At 51.1% G+C, this 18,790-nt stretch overlaps 8 protein-coding genes and 1 pseudogene across 9 annotated transcripts; 5 read left to right on the top strand and 4 right to left on the bottom strand.

The window, feature by feature from the left end:
- Positions 1-1,274: 1,274 nt before the first annotated feature.
- On the top strand, positions 1,275-3,485 carry K460DRAFT_296722 (uncharacterized protein; the record flags this gene model as incomplete). The annotated part of the gene is made up of 1 exon (XM_040929650.1): positions 1,275-3,485. One exon carries the CDS (start codon positions 1,275-1,277, stop codon positions 3,483-3,485), a length of 2,211 nt encoding a protein of 736 aa, XP_040783187.1.
- Positions 3,486-4,748: 1,263 nt separating this feature from the next.
- On the top strand, positions 4,749-5,632 carry K460DRAFT_371826 (uncharacterized protein). Its single transcript, XM_040934434.1, has one exon. It carries the CDS (start codon positions 4,865-4,867, stop codon positions 5,462-5,464), a length of 600 nt encoding a protein of 199 aa, XP_040783186.1. The 5' UTR covers positions 4,749-4,864; the 3' UTR covers positions 5,465-5,632.
- A 376-nt stretch (positions 5,633-6,008) lies between these two features.
- Positions 6,009-6,350, bottom strand: K460DRAFT_259121 (uncharacterized protein; the record flags this gene model as incomplete). The annotated part of the gene is made up of 1 exon (XM_040927448.1): positions 6,009-6,350. A coding segment is annotated over one exon (342 nt), but the record flags the coding sequence as incomplete, so codon positions are not given.
- A 126-nt stretch (positions 6,351-6,476) lies between these two features.
- K460DRAFT_211969 lies at positions 6,477-7,563 on the bottom strand (annotated as a pseudogene; the record flags this gene model as incomplete). Its single annotated transcript has 2 exons — positions 6,477-7,222; positions 7,552-7,563. Coding segments are annotated over 2 exons (568 nt in total), but the record flags the coding sequence as incomplete, so codon positions are not given.
- On the bottom strand, positions 7,397-9,724 carry K460DRAFT_349302 (eukaryotic translation initiation factor 3 subunit D). The gene is made up of 3 exons (XM_040931420.1): positions 9,450-9,724; positions 8,158-9,394; positions 7,397-8,109 (listed from the first exon to the last, which is right to left on the bottom strand). The coding sequence occupies exons 1-3, from the start codon at positions 9,655-9,657 to the stop codon at positions 7,824-7,826; spliced, it is 1,731 nt and encodes a 576-aa protein (XP_040783184.1). The 5' UTR covers positions 9,658-9,724; the 3' UTR covers positions 7,397-7,823.
- Positions 9,725-10,848: 1,124 nt separating this feature from the next.
- K460DRAFT_371824 (uncharacterized protein) lies at positions 10,849-12,233 on the top strand. Its single transcript, XM_040934433.1, has one exon. The coding sequence runs from the start codon at positions 10,960-10,962 to the stop codon at positions 12,028-12,030; it is 1,071 nt and encodes a 356-aa protein (XP_040783183.1). The 5' UTR covers positions 10,849-10,959; the 3' UTR covers positions 12,031-12,233.
- Positions 12,234-12,307: 74 nt separating this feature from the next.
- K460DRAFT_297127 (uncharacterized protein) lies at positions 12,308-13,561 on the top strand (the record flags this gene model as incomplete). The annotated part of the gene is made up of 1 exon (XM_040929682.1): positions 12,308-13,561. One exon carries the CDS (start codon positions 12,308-12,310, stop codon positions 13,559-13,561), a length of 1,254 nt encoding a protein of 417 aa, XP_040783182.1.
- Positions 13,562-13,673: 112 nt separating this feature from the next.
- K460DRAFT_371822 (Phosphodiest-domain-containing protein) lies at positions 13,674-16,289 on the top strand. Its single transcript, XM_040934432.1, has 3 exons — positions 13,674-14,336; positions 14,385-15,648; positions 15,736-16,289. Exons 1-3 carry the CDS (start codon positions 13,923-13,925, stop codon positions 16,200-16,202), a joined length of 2,145 nt encoding a protein of 714 aa, XP_040783181.1. The 5' UTR covers positions 13,674-13,922; the 3' UTR covers positions 16,203-16,289.
- A 141-nt stretch (positions 16,290-16,430) lies between these two features.
- On the bottom strand, positions 16,431-18,739 carry K460DRAFT_421548 (uncharacterized protein; the record flags this gene model as incomplete). The annotated part of the gene is made up of 1 exon (XM_040938149.1): positions 16,431-18,739. Exon 1 carries the CDS (start codon positions 18,720-18,722, stop codon positions 16,431-16,433), a length of 2,292 nt encoding a protein of 763 aa, XP_040783180.1. The 5' UTR covers positions 18,723-18,739.
- Positions 18,740-18,790: the final 51 nt, after the last annotated feature.

The raw sequence follows: 18,790 nt of genomic DNA, 5'->3' as shown, positions 1-18,790 counted from the left end.
CGACACCATGAAGGTGTTGGATCACGAAGCCTCTCGTGATCAGATGCTCCGAGGGTCGAGATCACCAGGAGGCTCTGCCTAAGGCGGAGTGTACTAATACAGATTGACTAGCGAGGCAGCTATGCCGCTATATCTTTTTGGCGCGTCGGGGGTCGATTCAAAGTTTTGAAATTGGCGAAGAGGGATGACTAGGCAAGGTTATGTAAGAGTAGTATAGAGTCCCTGGGCAATAGACTTGAGCAAGTCTGGTCGCATGGTTAGATTTGGTGTCGCATGGTAGCCCTCCAGTCAATTGTGCGCATGGCGGTACGCAGGTAATGAGAAGATTCTCAGCTCTTGATGTTTGTCAATCGGCGCAAGAACGGTGGTTCGCAGAAATCGTCGCAGTTTAATGAGATGCATCTGGGCCGCGCCACTCCAATCAAATGACACGATGCATGTACCACGATGAACGGGCTTTCCCAAATCGGAAGGCAGCCGAGAGAGGGCGGGCGAGTACGAGTAGTGAAACGAGAGCACCTGAGTCGAGGCGGCATGGCTGGCGGCGCTGAAGTCTGTGTATAGCCATTGAGAGGGGGGGTAGAGGTATACAAGTCGACAGTACCACACCCCCAACCCAACCAAACTACGGCAATGATAATTTGTATGACGGAACTGGTGGCTTTTGTGGCAGGCTGATGAGCTGATGCATGCACGCACGCACAGGGCACAACGGGCGTCGATGCAGGGCCGTCGTTTATTTATTCTTAGTGACCAGGGGAATGAATGAAACCCCAGACGCTGCCGGTTTGACAGCCCTGTCCGTTCGTCGCCAAGCGCTTCAGGAGGTGGAAAGCCTACTACCTAGCAGATAGACGCGACCGAGGGGGTAGAGGAGATCGACTAGAATATCGCGACATCTGCTGCCTTCTCTGCTGCCTCTGCTCTGCTCTGCTCTGCTGCGCTGCCGTGTCCGCTCTTTCGCTGCTGCTCCCCTCCCTCCCCTTCCCTGTCCAGAGATCTACCACACTCTACGGCAAACCACCAACACACCACCACCACTCGCGCCCACGCACACGCACACGCACACAGCCCCGGTCCTGTTGCAGCCAGCATTCCTGCTTTTCGCCGCCCTCCAAAGCCCGCCATCCCATCCCACCCGCATTATTCCTCGCCTTTTGCCTCGACGCCCCTCCCCCGTTTCCCTGCGCGCATGACGACCAGCGTCACCGCCATCCAAGCGCCGATTCCATGAAACTATCCTTGCTGCACACGACTGCCCTTTCGCCTTCGACATGGCAAACTACCCATATCGCCCGGGCGGCCTCGAATTCCGCTCGCAATCCTTCGACCCTCCCCGCAATGTTGGCTTGGGCAATCTCGACAGCGCCAGCATGAGCAGCGTGTCCCTTGCCGACCTTCCTAGCCCGCGCGCTGGTGAAGTCCCCCCCGCGCTTTCTCCTCTGGACGCCCTCGCACTCCAAGGCCGCCTACTGGCCAAGCGATTCGAGCAGCAGGACACCAAGACTGGCCGTCGCCTCAGTCGACTGGCTCCACTCACCATCCAGAATGAATTTGGAAACCGCGGCGGCTACTTCTCCTCTCTGTCTTCTTCCGCGCTCAATTCACCAACCGATGACGAAGGTCCAATATTTCCTAGGCCCGAGTCCTCACCGCGCCAGGAGGTGTCAGACAGGCACAAGTCTTATTACCCTCAACTCGGCGGCGGCGGCGATGAGCTGCAATACACCCAGCCCCTCCCCCCACGAAGTCAGCTGGCTCCAATTGGAGAGACCAGTCCCGGCACTCCGCCGCAGGGCTACTTTGATCTTCCCCGGTCGCACTCTCCAGAAGTCGACGAGCCTCGTATTGGGCTGCGCGAAGCTACACCTGTTAGCCCACAGGCACCTGCACCAACTTCTCGGTTATTCCTAAGTCCACAGAGAAAGCAGTCTACCGACTCTCAACCAAGGTCGCAACCACGCTCCAACCTTCTTCCTCCAAGGTCATCGAGCTCACTACACGCTCAGCGATCTCCTAGACTATCTCCAAGCATCAGGTCGGTTCCCGAGGACAGCTCTGACGAGGTCGAGGACATCTCACTTAGTGGTTCCTATGACTCTATACAACAGAACCGAAATCTGTCGCCCAGTTCCAGCTTCTCCAGAGCACATTCTCCCTTCACGCCTGCGACAGGCTCGTCTATTCCTCGCTCGCCATCAGTATCTTCCGAGTACTCCACCAACGGCTCCAATCTCCCTCGCCCATCTTATAATTTCTCTAGACCGATGAGCAGACAGAGCACTAGACCTTCCTTGGATGTGAGGCCCTCGATAGATGGGTCGTCGCGACAGCACTCTGAAGAAAGTGTCTATATGAGACCTTCCTTCGATAGTCAGCCTAGGCGTCAAGATTCCAATGGCAGTCCCATCAACAACTACGCGAACGAAACTGTCCACACTCCTGTTAGCATGGTGAGCGAGGACTTTCGTCGATCAGCCGACTTGTCCAGCAATCCTGCACCGTCGTACACCTATGCCAAGTTCACCCTACCTCGAGGGAGACATGTCGACCGGAAATCCATAGGCATCGAGGACTTCTTCAAAAGCCAGATAACATGGGACCAGCCTACTCACGCGCACAACCAAGCTCGACCCCCTTCGCCAGATTCACCTCCTCGGTCTTTTGATCAAGTACGAAAAAGCAACGACCGCTATCCCGCCCGTGACGCATCTTTGGACCGTGGGGCTCCCTCCCTCACTTCCAGCAATAGCACAATTCGGGCGCGACCTGCCGGATCAGCCGATACCACTGCTCAAGAACACTGCGACATGGGTCTCCAACTCCATGAAGCAGGTGAACTGTTAAAATCTACCTACCATCTCCGGCTCGCAGCTCGTGCAGGTCTTCCAGAAGCGATGTTCTGGTATGGCCTGGCTTGCCGACACGGCTGGGGCATGCGTGAGAACAAGGCCGAAGCATTGCAGTGGTTACGTCGCGCCGTCGATTCCGGGCAGCTAGAAGTGGCCGATGACGAGGATCTGTCCAAGCATGGACAGCCAACCGACCTAGTGAAAAAGAAGCAGCACAGGGCACAGTACGCTGTTGCCATCTACGAGCTTGGCAAGTGTTACGGAAATGGCTGGGGTGCGGCTCAGGACAAGTCACTTGCATTACGCTGTTACGAGATTGCTGGAAATTGGGGCGATGCCGACGCACTGGTCGAGGCTGGCTACTGCTATGCTGAAGGTGTTGGGTGCAAGAAAGACATGAAGAAAGCCGCCAAATTCTACCGCGCGGCCGAAGCAAAAGGCGTCTCCATGGTTGGAAATAGTTGGATTTACAAGGACAAATACATGGAGGACAACCCTCCTGCCTCTGACTCACGGTCGGTCCGCTCCGGGCGGTCGACGAAGAAAGATCACTCAGACAAGAAATCTCGCGACAAGAGTCGAACACGCACCATCTTCGGCCGCAAAAAGAGTCATAATGCAACACCGGCCTAATCCTACATTCTCTGTACATGTGTCCACGACTTGTCTTTAAGCGTTTGGCGACGGCGTCTGCGGTGCAGCGACTGGTTGTTTGTTTCTGCATATACCTTGGAGCACCCTTTGATTTAGTAGAGCTCTGGCTTTGAACCCATTTTTGACCTCGTTATTGCTCAAAAAATTTCCGCTACCTTTGATTCGACTGTCTTCTTCACGATACCTGCCCGGCGCATGGCTTGGCACCTCCTTCTTTTTTTCGCTCACACTTCGACCATATACCTCGACATCTCGACATAACATCTCCTTTGCCTGCTTGGCCGAACTCGTTTTCCTTTGTCTAGTTTTTTGTTTGTCTGCAAGCATTTCAATTCATTACGGGTGTCAACACTGCATTAATGGAGAGCTGGGTTTCTTCCCTTACATACCATAATACCGGTGCCCATGTACTGGCTGGAGTTTGCGTCGCCGAGTTGCGTCAGCATAAGGCGTCAACACGGTTTCTTGTATGAGAGTGACGGCGCTGTGCATACGGTTGGACTGCGCTTTCGGAGACAAAGCTGTAGGGTGTAAAAGAGTGTGTATGGACAGGAGAGCTAGCTCCACGGCAGAAGGAAAAGAGGAGTATTCAAAGATACCATACTGTTAAAAAACCTCACTATGAAGTTACCGTTATCCTCGAACTTTGTTGCCCAAAAACTTGCAAATCCCTCCAAGTCTCATCATGGTGTTTTAGAGCTTGGCCTTTTGAGATGGCATAGGGCGTGCAGGGGTGTATGCGACGACATCTCTAGCCGCGCAGCCTTTTTTGTTATCAAAGCTGAGGAAAGCCGCCCTTTTGATAAATCACTAATAACATACATCCTTGCTATGATACAAAGTGGAGCCATTCACATTGCCTCTTTCGGCGTAGTCTTGGTAGCAGAACTCCATCGCGGTACTCTTTGACGGCGGAGCTCCACAGAGGTATAGATTAGCATTTTGCGTGGCCATTTAAAAGAGGCCATTGGAGCTAACAAAGACAATCCTGTCCGGCTTAGCGTAACAGAGCTGCACAGTGAGCAAGCTGACAGTCAAATGGCGACGAAAAATGTATGTGACCAATTTGAATCCTTCAAAAGTATCGATTTCTATTCGCCGTTTAGCACTATGTACTATCAGTTTCGTTCTGGTAGCCTGCTTCGTTTGATTGGGTCTGTCTGACTCAACTGTCAGCTAGCCACACGCATTCGGAGGCAGCAGGCGGAACTCCACGTAAGCAAAAATTGCTTCTTTGGGGGTCATGCCACGAAAATAGAATGCGAGTAGTGAGTATTTTCACTGCTAAAGATCTGCACCAAATCCGATTTAAAAAGACTTGCTTTGGTTGCTCCAAGAACCAAACATGTTTCTTTATAATGGCATCTACATACACTGACAAACAATCCTCTCCTCTCCTCCGCGTCCCTGCCGAAATCCGTATTATAATCTGGACCCACGTACTCGGTGGCGAAACCTTCTCCATACACTGCTGGCGACGCTACACACCCTTCGGCTTCGCCTCACGCATAATCCAGAAGAAGCGGAACTTCCTCGCCCTACTAGCTACTAGCCGCCAGGTCTACTCCGAGACCAGATTGCTGCCCTTCCAGTTCAACGCGTTCCGCTTCAAGCATCAGTCATCCTTCCTGTCGTTCCTCGCGCACTTTGCGACAGACCAGCAAATGGCGATCCGCAATGTTGAGTTGGTGACGTGGATGGCAAGGCATATGGTCGATGGCGAGGGCTGGGTGCTGGGTAGAGTAGAAGAGTGCTTTCCTGTTACACGGTTTGGGGGGTTGAGAAGGGTGAATGTGGAAGTTAGGATGAATGGATGCGAAACGGATTGCGTGAGAGGGGACTGTCTAGGGTGTGGGGGAAGTGAGGTTGGTGTTGGGGAGGAGGAGAGGAGGGTGAGAGAGTGGTTTGAGGGGAAATGTGAACGCGTCGAGGTCGGTTTTGAACGTGTCATGGCTTAGCATAGCTCACTATGTCAGCTAGAGATGAGGCTGTTCGCGTTATGAAGTATCCATTCTTGTATCTACGAGATACCATATCGAATTCCGAAACTAGGTGGAGTCAAGAAATTACCGTCGTCGACAGACCGCTGTTACCTGCAAATTATTAGAAACCAGTAATATATGAGCATTGTTCTAGATAGTTGATGCCTCACCAGTTTAATTTTTCACATGTGCCAACTTCGAATATGAGGCTTTGGTGGTACCCAACTGAGCAACCCTACGAAGAGTTAGTTTAGTCTAACCCACGTATTGTGTATGACAGTATGTACCTTCCACTCTTGATTCAGCCTGACCTGAAAAGGCGGCCTTGGTCCTACTCGAAAGAGATCTCGGCAGCCCTTACTCCAACCTGCAGAAAAGCGTCTCGAATCCTGTTGTACCAATACTCCTTAATCCGAGTATCCTCATCTCGTGGGCGAAACCGTTGGACAATGACTCGGCTCAGTCCAGTAAGCCGGCTCCAATTAGACATTTGCTTAACCGAAGTTTCCTCGAAACGCCCCCAACACGCGCTAAACAGCCTCACAGTCGTAATCGCATGTAGTTGCTGTGGTGCCAATGTAGAGAGTAGGTAAGATAATAGAAGAGGAGGCAACATGAACTCGTTGCGCTCAAGTGGTAGAAGCACAGTCTCAGAGCGAATCTGGCGACATAGAGTAGTCGTATTATTGAGTGTACTCAGAGAGTAGCCAGTTGGTTGCCAATCGGTTGCACGATACATAGGGTATTCCCTACTAGGGCCGAGCACATGGACGATATGGCCACTGAAAGCGTAGTCGTAGATTCTGTTGCGGATCTCACCTGGGAGACGGAGGAGAGGCGACTCCCTTTGATTGCGTAACGTTCTAGGATTTGTCAGCTACGATAGATAGTATACGCTCGAGAATACTTATATGCCATCTGCTTCTGGTTTTGACAACCCTTTGCGCGTAGCTTGATTCTGCATTATGGCATGCACAGTCATGGTTGAGCGTGATACAGGCCTAGTCGAAAACCGTTGTGGAGTGAGAAGCAAGTAGCATGAAATAGAACGAACAACATCCCGTTGGTGAGAGCTTATGACATCATCCAAGGATGTTCAGGTAAGGGAATGGATTCACCTAAAGCTTGTCCCTCAAAGTAGGTGTGTAGTTGCTGCACTTGCAATCGCAACCAACCCGTTACTCAAAGATTATATCAATATCCCTACCAACATTGCTCAGTGCCGTTCTCAACTCCTGCTGGTACGCTTCCTGCCACTCAGCGCTTGCTCTACGCATAAATGCCCTACACTTTGTATTTACCACAATCCTCTTCAACCCCCCAAAGATCCCCAAATCATACGACGACAACAATACCCCATCTATAAGCACATAACAATCCAGCCTCAGTGTTGTAACATTAGCACGCTGAGTAGGCTGTATGCACCTCATAAACTGGAGACCCGTCTCCACGCTGCGGATGCGAAAGTCGTTCTGGCGGAATGGTAGAAGAGATGTCTCAGCGTAGATTTGGCGACATATTCTCGTGGTGGCAAGGAGGTTGGTGAAAGGAGGGTGTGGACCAAGAGGGTATGGACCAAGAGGGTGGAGCTCGTCCTCTACACAGAGGCGAAGGCGCCCGAATGGCGTATTGGTGATAAGGATACATCGCTCTGAGAAAGTGTATTCGTAGATCTTGTTCCGTATTTCACCGGGAAGACGGAGTAGAGGGGATATGGTGTGATTCCTCAAGCTGCTGCAATACTGTCAGTTAATATGGGCACGTCGCCTGGTTTCACTCACATCGCCTGGTTTCACTCACATCGCGTCTGCTTCCTTTTCTGATAAGTGTTTACGGGACGTCATAGCTGAGTATGCTGGGCGTTGAATCGAGCAGACGTGGTGTAGCAGTTGGAAACAGAATTGCAGAGGCACGGAACAAGTCACATAATCTTTGTAAGAGCTTATGACATCATCACAGGTAAATGACGACAAACAAACTGTACAGAGAGACATCGCTTGACTGAATTGGAAGTGAAAGGTAAGAGGATCCGGTAGAGAGGAACAAAATCTGAAATCACTGACAGTTGTTCTCCTCGTAGCTCTACGATCACAAACAAGAACTCAGCTCCTACCATGTGTGGGATTTCGGTATCGTAGTATGCATCCCTTGTGGATAGTAAAAAAAATTGGGACCAATGTGAAGTAAACTGGCACAGCTGGAGTGTGCTCACTAGTTGAGAATTTCTCGCTCGCTCAGCACCCTCGTCATATATTTCGCCTATCGTGCAGTAGTTCATACCAAGCATTACTACATGGATATCGTCAAATGCACTGCTCACTTGCTAGCCCCGTGGTTACTCTTCGTCATCCTCCGCAGGCGCCTGTAGCTCTTCCACGTCTTCCTCCTCAAAGGTGTGAAGGGGTACCGAGTATAGGCGGAGAAGAGACTTGTTGGGATCCTTGATTAGGACATACTTGCCCTCGTCCATCCGCAGTACCATGTCGACGATGGTACGAACGATGGCCCACCCATTGTTGAGATTGAGTGCCATTTGGGAGGCAAAATCACGAGGCTTGTTGGTGAGCACACCAAGGATGACATGATCGTTGTTGTTCTTGGGGTTTGAACGGGAGACGAAGCTGTACTTATGTTAGTTTTCGCTGATAGCAGGATCTGGGAGTACATACCCAAGTTTCATCGTATCGGCCTTGGCTAGAATACTCTGCACAGCCCATCGAGCAAGCTTGCAAGAGTTGTTCTTCATTTCCGTGGCAAGAACCGCACCCCTTTGGCTTGCCAGCTTCGACCTCCAATCCAAAGCACCACCAGCGCCCTGTGCCTTGTTATCGAACTCGTTCAGCGCCTTGATGGTCAGATATTGATCTTCGCCGTTAATGTTATTCTTCATAACGGCATCCAGCTCCGTTCGGACAATCAGATGCAGCGGCTCCTCATCCTTCTCCAGGGACAGGTCGAATCGTCGGTACCTGTAGGCTTTAGATGCCGGCGGGTCGCTCTCAACCTCTCCGTTATAGAAGGGATGCTCGTGCGTCATGGTAACCTTGTTCGTCTCGGACTCAGAGACAACTTGGAGAGGGAAGACGTTGTTGATATGGGTAGCCTCCTGCATGAGTGCACCTGGGCTGTTGATCGAGTCTTTGTTACCCTCAGATATCTCAAGGGGAGCATCGGCGGCGTTCTCATTTACAGTGACCATGTCCAGGTTCGAACCATCGCGCTTGTCGATAAAGACCTTGCTGCCCTTCTTTGTGAAGACAAGATCCCAGGAGTAGACGGACTTTGTGGCGCACATGAGCATAGACAGAATACTATCCGTGGCGAAGACGGTAGCCTCGTCTTTGTCAGCAAGCTCTTGGATAATTGGGTCGCTGGAAGTTGTGACGTTGTAAGCAGCGCGTTCGAGAATGTTGAGTCTTCGCTCCGAGGTCTTCGCGCCCGGCTGCTTGTCGTAGCTGCGATCATAGTAGTACAGGAAGCCGTAGTTGTCGATATCCTCGCCGTCTCCGGTATCCAGGTTGAGTTTGCCCAAGCGCGAGAAGTCAATTTCCTCCATGACAGCCCACTCAGGCTTGACCTGAACTGAGGCATCACGGTTGCGCTGTGGCTTGTCGTCCCTCCAGCCAAAGCGACGTCCTCCCCTTCCGCCACGCCCACCACGCTGGTTGTCGTACTGCTGTCCACCGCGGCCACCGCCGACGCGCTGGAAGGTACCCCGTCCTCCGCGCTGCCCTGCCGGCCCGCCCCGCTGTCCTCGTCCGCGGAAAACAGTGCCACCTCCTCTTCCAAATCCTCGGCCCCGGGCTGATGTCCGTGTGTTGTCTACAACGGAGAAAGTGGCCTCCTCTTCTGCGGCCTGGATAGCGAAAGGGTTCGTCTGCTGGTTTGCGCCGTAGACTTGCTGGTCTGCGGGGTAGCTGTTAGCCATGTTCTATACTGCAACCATACAAGACTTTTGTACCTCTGTAGTTTCTGTTGCCATACTGCTGGCGACCTCCCCGCTCACGGTCCTTGCCCTCTGTCCAGTCGGCCATGCGGCCCAGTTTGTCTGCCTTTGAATAAGGCGCAAATGGGACTCCATCGAGCATCGTCTCGGTGGAGACGGTAGGGCCCCATCCTTCTGTGGCGGGCAGCGCAGACACGAGGTCCAGTAGTGACGCAGGTGCCATATTTGTCGGAGTGTTCGTAGCGTTGGGCTTGAACTTCGTTGTTGCCGCACAATACCTCACGAAAATGCTCGAAGTGGGCTGCCAAGTTTCGCGCGCTAAGGAAAATCGGCTACTCCAGTCCCACCTGACGACCGGCGGCCGTATGGTTCTTCCGTTGCCGTGCACGGCTTCCGTATGGATTGTAATCTATACGCCTGTCATGATTTGGATGTTGATTCCTATAAACCAAAACGCATCTAATAACCTAATAACATTTACCTAACCTATCTTGCACACATTCGCCCACCCGCTTATTCCTCACCGCACTCCCTTTACCTATCTGCCCTATTCCCCACCGCAGCTATGTTCAACTACCTTGTTTATTTTCTCTACGAGTGCCACAGGGGAGCAACAACCAGGGACGCGCATTACTAATTGCATTCCTTCTCGTAGCATAGTGCTAAGTGTGTTTTACTTGCATATGCAACCTAGCGTGAGATCAGACTGCATTGGATAACCTAATCAATCAATGACTCTCACCAGATTGTAGTCATCGTCGAAAAGAAGGCTCCCGAAATGGAGATCAAGATGTCATAGTGGAAATGGGCCTCGGACCCATCTCCAATGATGGTGTGGGCTAAAGCTGTTTTTAGCACCTAACATGCCGTTTGCCAGTCTGCATTGCTCGGGTGCAAGGCGACAATTTCTCAATCTTCCCCGTGCCGTTGGTTGTAAAAATATCCTAGCGACGTTTCCAAAGGGCCGGGCGTATGGTGCCATGCCATGGGAATGATTTTGACAGGCTGACCCGCACTCTCTCCACACCAATACACACGGTCGGAAAATGCAAGCTCGAGAACCAAGTTGTCAAGACCTGCTGCAAACTGGGTCAGGTTTATGCTGCACTTGACATCGGGGTGTGGGTTCATTTGATGCCTGCGTCGCGAGTCTATTGCGCACTTCTTTAGATGCACAAAGTTTGCTGCAGAAAGTATGCGCTTGATTCGCTTATATTTGTCTGACTCTGGGCTTAGACCAGTAAACCCTGACCAATTTTCACTTGGCCTTGCCATTGTACTCGGTGTTGGGAATGTAGGATGAGGAGTGAGCGGCGATGTGCCTATTCCTAATAGGTAAGGTCGCGCCAATCACCCGTGGACCTAGGTACCACGAGGCCATGCCCTCACACTTACAAAAAGCTCACTCACCTGCAACAGAAAACGGGTCTTGAATCAGCTCTTCTACTTGCAAACAAACGTCACTCTTCTCTCTTATTTAAGCTACACCGACACTGTCTCTGCTACTCGGCTCGCACAACACACAATGTCACTCCTACAACTTCCAACCGAGATTCTAATTCTAATTTTCGACTACGTCGGCTCGTACTATTTCCGCTCGGACCTGTCACGCCTTACAGTCAGTAAGCAGTGGGGTAAATTTGCACATACCGCGTGCTTCCAGGAGTTTTTCGTTACCCAAAAGACACTGCGACGCTTGCTGTCTTCTCCGTATATGGAAGCAAGTCTACTTCTACTCAAAGATAGCGTGGAAGTCCTAGACCTAAGCTTGAAGGGTTTTGCAGACTGGGACTCTATTCCGCTATCTCAACTCGATTTGCAGGCCATCAATGTCCTGGATGTGCCAACTTGGGACGGACCTCATGGACGCGCAGTGTGTGCAGCCTGGACAACAGAGCTTGCCAACGATCTCTCCCACCTTGCCACTATTACGAAACATTCACGGAAACTACGCATCCTACGCATCCAGGCCACCAGTGAACTACACCCGCTACTTCCTCTTCTAGAACGCCGCGACTATCTTTTTATATCAACAATACGCGCCTTCCTATCGGCCAGCAACCTGACTAGTCTAGAGTTAGACTTATGCGGCACCCGACTGATACCGTGTCAAAGCCAAGAACACGTCGAAGATTTCCATGTCTGTACGAGTATCGCTGCGCTTCTTACTACACTACGACGTTTACGACTGCGTATGCGCAACATCTGTGCCGAAGTTCTAAAACATAGACCATATAGCACCAATCTACATTTGGACGAGATGCTTATTAACCTCAGTCTATCCAACGAGTCCCCCCTGAACACCTCGGCGGCGCACGCCACATGTTGCGGTTCTTCCCCGGGGGCATTCCTCCAGTTGAAAGCAGATATGGAGAGCCAGGCGCAAGATCTTATAGCACAAACAACCGCCCCCAAAATAGCGAGAATATTGACTCATGCGCTTCCTAGTCTTGAAATGAGGGCGTTCGATGTCTTGACCGGTAGAAATCTCGCATTGAGTGAGGGTGCGGAGTGGGATGCCGATGGTGAGGTGATCCAGGACGAGGTGTCGGACGAGGAGTCTGAGATTTCAGATCTTTCCTCAGACAACGAATAGATAGCCAGTAGTGGTGTTAGGATTTTAATATTGTCCTATCCTTCAGGCAACTTTGTGGTAAGTGCTGTGCCTAGCATGATCGAAGTGAGCCATGTCAGTGGTTGCCTCACCGAGCCTGAACGCAATTACTAAAGCATTCTCACAACAATTAGCGCTTCGCCCTGTTCTTCGTTAGCGCCGATCCCTAAACCTACTTATTAGACTAAATGAAACATTGCGTCGTCTATATATTACAAAGCCCAACACCTGCGTCAACCTCATATATTTAGAATAAGCCATGACTAACGAAGTACTTGTTCACATCTCCACACCTACTACAACGCAGAATGACGCACTTTATCGATCTATCTATGAAGCGTATCTCGTATTCGAGCCTCAGAAACGCTCTACGGCCAAATCACAACAAGAACAACATGAACAAAAGCATCCTACCGCTTCCCGGCTGAACCCCACCGCGGCGCCAAATTTTGCTGCAAACCCTTCAATGTTCTCGACTAGTAAGGACTCTTATGGGAGCTTTCCGTCCTATCTTTCTGATGGCCTGGCAAACGAATACGGTCCAACCAGCACCCCGCCGCACTACGGCTCGTTGGAAGACTGCTCGGTCCCTATATCAAGCCGACTAAACCGATTAGAACACATCCACTTGAATTGGAAGGACAGGACCACTCCAAAACTAAGTGCTGTCGATAAAGCACGGCGATCGAGACAGGCTTCGTGTGATGCGGAAGAGGCTAACACTACTTTCATTGAGGATACGCAGTTAGCTGTCCAGACACTCCAAAGTCAATTACAAGACACTTACTCAATAACCTCAGAAGACACCTCCGAAGACGATGTTGTACCTGAACACAAGAGTCATGAAGACCGGCAACTAGCTGTTAAGAATAGTCAAGATACTGGTGGAACCAGAGTCGAGGTATTGGCATCAGCTCATTCAATGATACCCGGGGACGTCAACACGAAGCCCCAAGAGGACCCACGATTGAACAGTACGTTGGAGTTGTATATGCCTGTCAGTCAAGTACGATCAGATAACCAGCCCAATTTGGACGGTCACGCAACTTCTGTGGATTCTCTGGATTTGACCAAACTTCCAGTCGATGCATTCTCGCCAGCGTCAAAGGTCTCAGTCGCGCAACCGGGTACTTTACCCTCACAAATCACAGATCACCTGGCAAAGATAGTCTTGCAACACCCAACGCGCTTCAAGCCTTCTAAGAAGCTTCGTACCCCGAAGCCTGACGATCGTGGTTATTGGTCCGTCAATTGTTCGGTTTGGAGAGGCAAGCTGCAGCATGAGTTCTGGTCTTCTCTGTGCGAGCACGTCTTGAGTGGAAGACTAGGTTGGGGCTCGACGGTACACCGAGAATCTTCTACTCGGGTGCTCGGTCAGATCAAGTTGTATTGCTGGGGAGAAGTAGTGGAGCACATGTGGTTGGTACTGTGGATTTGTTCCAGGGGTAGAGTCTCTGGATCACGATCGAAGTGGTACGATGCTGACGGTATTGCGGTTTTCGAGGTTCCCTAGGGTTAGCCACTATAAAAGTTGCTGACGTTGGATACTATAACCCCGAACGTGGAGGCAAGCTAGACGTCCATATACTGATATACACTCTTTCAAAGCAAACAATTTTGCTGAACGAACAACATATTCCGCTCAATCTTCTCTAGTTTATGGTACATGCTATCGGTGTAATTTCTTGACACGTGGATGTTTTGAACCTCCCTGGAATGCGCGTTGATAAGCATTTTCGTACGTGTGAAACGCCGACGCCAAGGGACGCGTTCAGGGCTGATCGCTCGCCCTTCAATCAACCCTTGACGCCGCAGCGGCGCGCAAACGTCTATTTCACTCGGCAATGTGATCTTACGCTCGAAAATCCCCTAAGATGGCTCCACGACCGCAAGTCATACCTCACAGACGCGCAAGCTCTGATAGTAGCGCCGACGAACAAACGCTTTGCGAGCAGACCTCGGACGATGAAGGTTACGACGGCAGACCTTCCGGCGAGTTGTCCGAAGGCGACCACGACATACTGGAGTCAGAAGATGAGCGGGAACGACTGTTGACTCAGAAAGATGGCATATCTGGCATGTTTGGGAAGGGATTGTCCGGTGTCAAGATCGGGAAACGGGACAAGGTTGAGATGAAAGAGCGTAGAAAGGGCGGAAATGACGAGTCGAGTGCGCTCATGTACGAGATGGAGGAAGGAATTGGTGGTGCATCGAGTACGAGTCTGAGATCAAGCAGGAGTTCACAGAGCGATGAGCAACGGCTACACGCGGTCAGGTCACAGAGAAAGGCATGCTTAGCCTTCCCCACGCGCGGATGAAGCTAACATGGAGTATAGGCACGGAGAAATGGTCTATGGCGTCGACTATGCATATACATCTCAATCATCGTCCTCTTCGTAGTCCTCCTCTCCGCCTCATACCGTCTCTCAACCCCCAAAGACAGCGCAGCTGTGGTGAATATGATCTCGAACGGAACCTCTCTGTTCGCACCCACGACTATCCTCATATCCCTCGACGGGTTCCGCGCTGATTTCTTATACCGCAACATCACGCCAACGCTGAACCAATTCATACAAGAAGGCATTTCGCCGAAGTACATGCGGCCCAGCTTCCCAAGCGTTACCTTTCCGAATCATTACACGATGGCCACTGGCATGTATCCTGAAGCACATGGTGTCGTAGGCAATAGCTTCTGGGACCCAACACTCGAGAAAGAGTTCTTCTACACGGATCCGGAGAGGAGTTTACAGTCACACTGGTGGGGTGGAGAGCCGATATGGGTGACAGCAGAGAAGCAGAATGTTAGGACAGCGGTGCACATGTGGCCAGGCTCCGAGGCCCATATCTTGGATCAAGACATAGCGTATGTCGACAAATACAACGGCTCCGAACTACTACACATAAAGGTAAACCGTATCATGGACCTCCTCGATGTGCCAGGCCCCAAAGACATCGGCGTGAACGCAGACACCCCACGACCTCAGCTGATCGCAGCATATGTCCCAAATGTCGACGGTGATGGCCACCAGTATGGTCCCAACAGCACTGAGATTCGACAAACCATTGCCAATGCAGACGCCATGCTTGGAGATATCCTGAAGGGACTACACAAACGCAATCTCACCAACATCGTCAATGTAGTCGTCGTCTCTGACCACGGCATGGCTACCACTGATGTAACCCGCCTCATCCAACTAGAAGACCTCATCGACCCGGCTGAATTATCCCATATCGACGGTTGGCCTCTCTATGGCCTTCGCCCTAAGAACATATCAGACCTCGATCGTCTATACAGCCAGTTGAAAGCCAAATCTAACGATAATCCGAACATTGAAGTCTACCTCCGCGACGAAGACATGCCCGAGCATTATCACTTTAGCAAGAATGAGAGGATTGCCCCGTTGTGGATTGTGCCCAAAACGGGCTGGGCGATTGTCACGAAAAATGAATTCGATGTCGAGGAGGGGAAGAGGAGGGGTGATGTATATCATCCAAGGGGATTGCATGGGTACGATCACGAGCATCCGCTTATGAGGGCCATTTTCATCGCCAGAGGACCTGCCTTCCCGCATATGCCGGGAAGTCTGATGGAACCTTTCCGTAAGTCAACAGCTTTCTTTTATACTACTAGGGGATTGTTGTGTTAGTTATCGTGTGGGCGGTGCATGGTTGCTGACTATATGGCAGAGAATATCGAACTTTACAACATAGTGTGCGACTCTATTGGCCTAGAACCCGCCCCGAACAACGGAACACTCCGTCTCCCCTTAAAGCCAGTAGGCCATCATAATGATCCTGCAGGTTCCAATGAAACACCCGAGGACCCCGTCCCTCAAAACTCCCTTCCGCCGACTTCAGCCTCATCGTCGCCTTCATTAGCAACCATGTCCGTAGGCCTCGACTCCCTTTCTAGCATCGCGGCATCAGCATCAGGGTTGGAAGATACTTCTCCGTCTATTGATGACACTATATTGAGACCGACTCCCCCTAATGTGGTCTCAGAGGTGCCACCCGCACAAACGAGTGGGAAGGGGAAGAGCTTGTGGGAGTGGTTGACGCATAAGGTAGATGAGGTGGAAGATTGGGTTGAAGGCCTTGTGCATGAACATGTGTCTGGGCAGGACAAGGATAGCGATGCCAGCGAAGGATCTTAAATTCGATTTGAAGATTGGCGTTATGTGGGATTAGATTTAGTTTTGTCAGCGTGTAAATGATACCCAATATTCAAGATTCGCTCGGTCGAGTCTGGTTCATAATGATGTTTGGTGTCTGCATAATGAGTGAGGACGGATGATCTATCAAGCCGGAAATGTCTCATTGGTACGAATGCTAATGTAACCGCCATGCTGTGCTAATGCTTTAATTCAACAGGTATCAAAAGTTTACATCGCAAGCTCATCCTCACTATCCGTATCACCAGCCCAAGCTCTTTTCATCGGTACAGTGTGAAAGCTCCTTCTGGTTGCCAATGTCTTCGGACGCGGCGTTGATCTCTTAGTCCACGACTGCTTGATCTGCTTCAAGAAGGTTTTCCTGTTGAGTTTCGAAGTAGACTTGGAACTTGATGAAAGTACACCCGAGTGCTGCAACGACAATTTCGGGGTTTGAAGAGCAGACGTACTGAGAAGGGAACTAGTAGGTGGAGGCGTGCTGAACTCGCGCTTGATGTAGGGAGTACGAGGTGTTTGAATCTCATCATCGCCGACAAGATCAACGGAAACGCTCTTGGGTGTCATGTTGTGCATTGCGCGGGGTTTCGCTTGGTGTCGTTCGAGATTCTTTGCGGATTTGAACGATTTATGGCAGATGTCGCAAGGGAAAGCACCACCCGACGTTCTTGCAGAGTTCTTATTTACATTGCCGAGCTCAGCATCCCCCTGTTCTTCGTCCTCGGAGTCTGGCACTGTTTGAAAGTCAATGGGTGTTGTCTTTCGTCTTCTCTTGCTACTTGGTGAGGTGTGTAGAGGCTCGATCTTGATAGTATCCATAGGGGCCACGATGGCAGTAGGAACAGCGTCTGCGACAAGTGGCTCTTCAAGTAGGTCTGGCTGGAGTGTGTGTTCATCGACAAAGGCGTTCGTCTCAACGGAAGGTAGGACCATGTCCGCGTGGGTAGTATAGAATGTTTCCTTTTCATTTACGACTGGAAGTTGCTCCTCGTCTGTGTCACTGCCATCCAAGGACAATAACTCGCGCTCGTCATCGTCAAAATGTGCGCTTGACGACAACACATTACTACACGGTTCTGATTCGAATTCCTCAAATTGACCCTGGCGATCCTCGTCCTCCAAGGAGCTTGGAGTGGGCAGGTGGTGTGTCTCGGCGGGCGAAGTTTGTTGATTTATCAAGAAATGGCCTTTGTCGAGCGCGGTCGGAGGTATGGAGGGTTCTCGAGGCCCTAGAATTGATGCGGGAACCTTTTCCAGATTGAGTTTCTTATCTTTAAGATGCTTACTCCATCGCGTTGCAAATACGATCTCTGGCCAACCTTCCCATTTCTGTTTACTGTTCTTTATCTCAGCCCAGGTGCGCTTGTGTAGTTGTTTTCTCTTGCTGATATATACATCGTCTTCTTCGGTAAAGTGGTAAGTCCTAGATCTGCCTACTGGTCTCTTTCTAATCTCCACACGAGGGCTTGCTCGACGAGATTGGGGGTTTGAGGAAGCTTGTTCTCTCACAATCGAGCAATTCGAAGCCGGTCCCACGCTGGTTATTTCTCGGGAACTCTCTGATCTTATCCTCGTTGCCTTGTGGTCTTGATTTTGGTGGGAGGTGTCCTTCTCGATTTCCTGGACAGGCTTGATCTTGAGGACGGACGTGCTAACAGGCGCTGAAATGGGACTTGACCGGGCCAAGTGTTGTTCCCGCGGTTCAGCAGACAATGGTGGGAAGAACCATTTTGGGTCCGTTGCAGGTGCAATCTTATCGCCAATGGTAACAGGTGTAGTCGGTGTAGGGAGGACGTTCGGAAGAGGTAGTTGTACGTTTGGTGTAGTAGCGAATATACTCGAGAATAAGGGAATAACAGCCTGTTGTACTGCGTGGTCAATTGTCTGAGTCAAGGTCGTGTAGAAGGTGTTCTGTGCCTGCTGTCCTGCTGGTGTTTGTGGAAACTGCACGAGCTGCAGCAGGTTTGCGGCGGGGTTTGGCGTATTAGGGATTTGTTGTGCACCAGCTTGGATTGTCGCGCTTGCTGGAGTAGATATGTGTTGGAAAATTCGCTGGTTACTATCGCAAGGTGGAGGCTGCGCGACTGTCTCTGCAAATGGTTGCTGTTGTCCCTTGGTGGTGTCGTCAAGCCGCCTCTTGTTCGACTCTGGTCGCTGCGTAGGCGCCAATTCGTCTTCTGAGTCCTCGCTGTTTGCTACTCCGTCAGGAACATCCTCCGTGTCCTGTCCGGCTACCATGCCCAAGGTATCCAACAGTACTGTCTCCTTCCGATTGACCTGGCGCACCAATCTTCGCAAATGCCCTCTATCCACGACTACTCTGTTCTCTCGCATATCGATCTCGTCGCTCATGGACTCGTGCATGTTCTCATACTTGGCGAATATTGACTCCAGGCTTCCCTTGAACTTCTGTTCTTGTTTCTGCTTCGCATTGATATAGTCGGGGTTCTCTTCGTCCACTTCGACGGACCGCAGGATGCGCAGTCGCTTCGCCGGGGGCTCCATGGCGTAGAGAGGGGGGCGAGAAAACGGACGTCCCGAGACGGGTCTATGCTTTGAGGGTTGTGGCTCGG

This window comes from Cucurbitaria berberidis (assembly GCF_010015615.1).
Source record: "Cucurbitaria berberidis CBS 394.84 unplaced genomic scaffold K460scaffold_7, whole genome shotgun sequence".
Lineage (NCBI taxonomy): Eukaryota > Fungi > Ascomycota > Dothideomycetes > Pleosporales > Cucurbitariaceae > Cucurbitaria > Cucurbitaria berberidis.
This window is presented reverse-complemented; position numbering and strand designations above follow the sequence as displayed.

Bases quoted from the DNA above. Each gene is read 5' to 3' on its own strand.
- K460DRAFT_371826 (XM_040934434.1), top strand. From the start codon at position 4,865: ATGGCATCTACATACACTGACAAACAATCCTCTCCTCTCCTCCGCGTC.
- K460DRAFT_349302 (XM_040931420.1), bottom strand. From the start codon at position 9,657: ATGGCACCTGCGTCACTACTGGACCTCGTGTCTGCGCTGCCCGCCACA. The intron at 9,395-9,449 runs GTACAAAAGTCT...GCTACCCCGCAG, and splicing joins TGGCAACAGAAACTACAGAG to ACCAGCAAGTCTACGGCGCA. The intron at 8,110-8,157 runs GTATGTACTCCC...ACATAAGTACAG, and splicing joins GCCGATACGATGAAACTTGG to CTTCGTCTCCCGTTCAAACC.
- K460DRAFT_371824 (XM_040934433.1), top strand. From the start codon at position 10,960: ATGTCACTCCTACAACTTCCAACCGAGATTCTAATTCTAATTTTCGAC.
- K460DRAFT_371822 (XM_040934432.1), top strand. From the start codon at position 13,923: ATGGCTCCACGACCGCAAGTCATACCTCACAGACGCGCAAGCTCTGAT. The intron at 14,337-14,384 runs GCATGCTTAGCC...CATGGAGTATAG, and splicing joins CGGTCAGGTCACAGAGAAAG to GCACGGAGAAATGGTCTATG. The intron at 15,649-15,735 runs GTAAGTCAACAG...ACTATATGGCAG, and splicing joins AAGTCTGATGGAACCTTTCC to AGAATATCGAACTTTACAAC.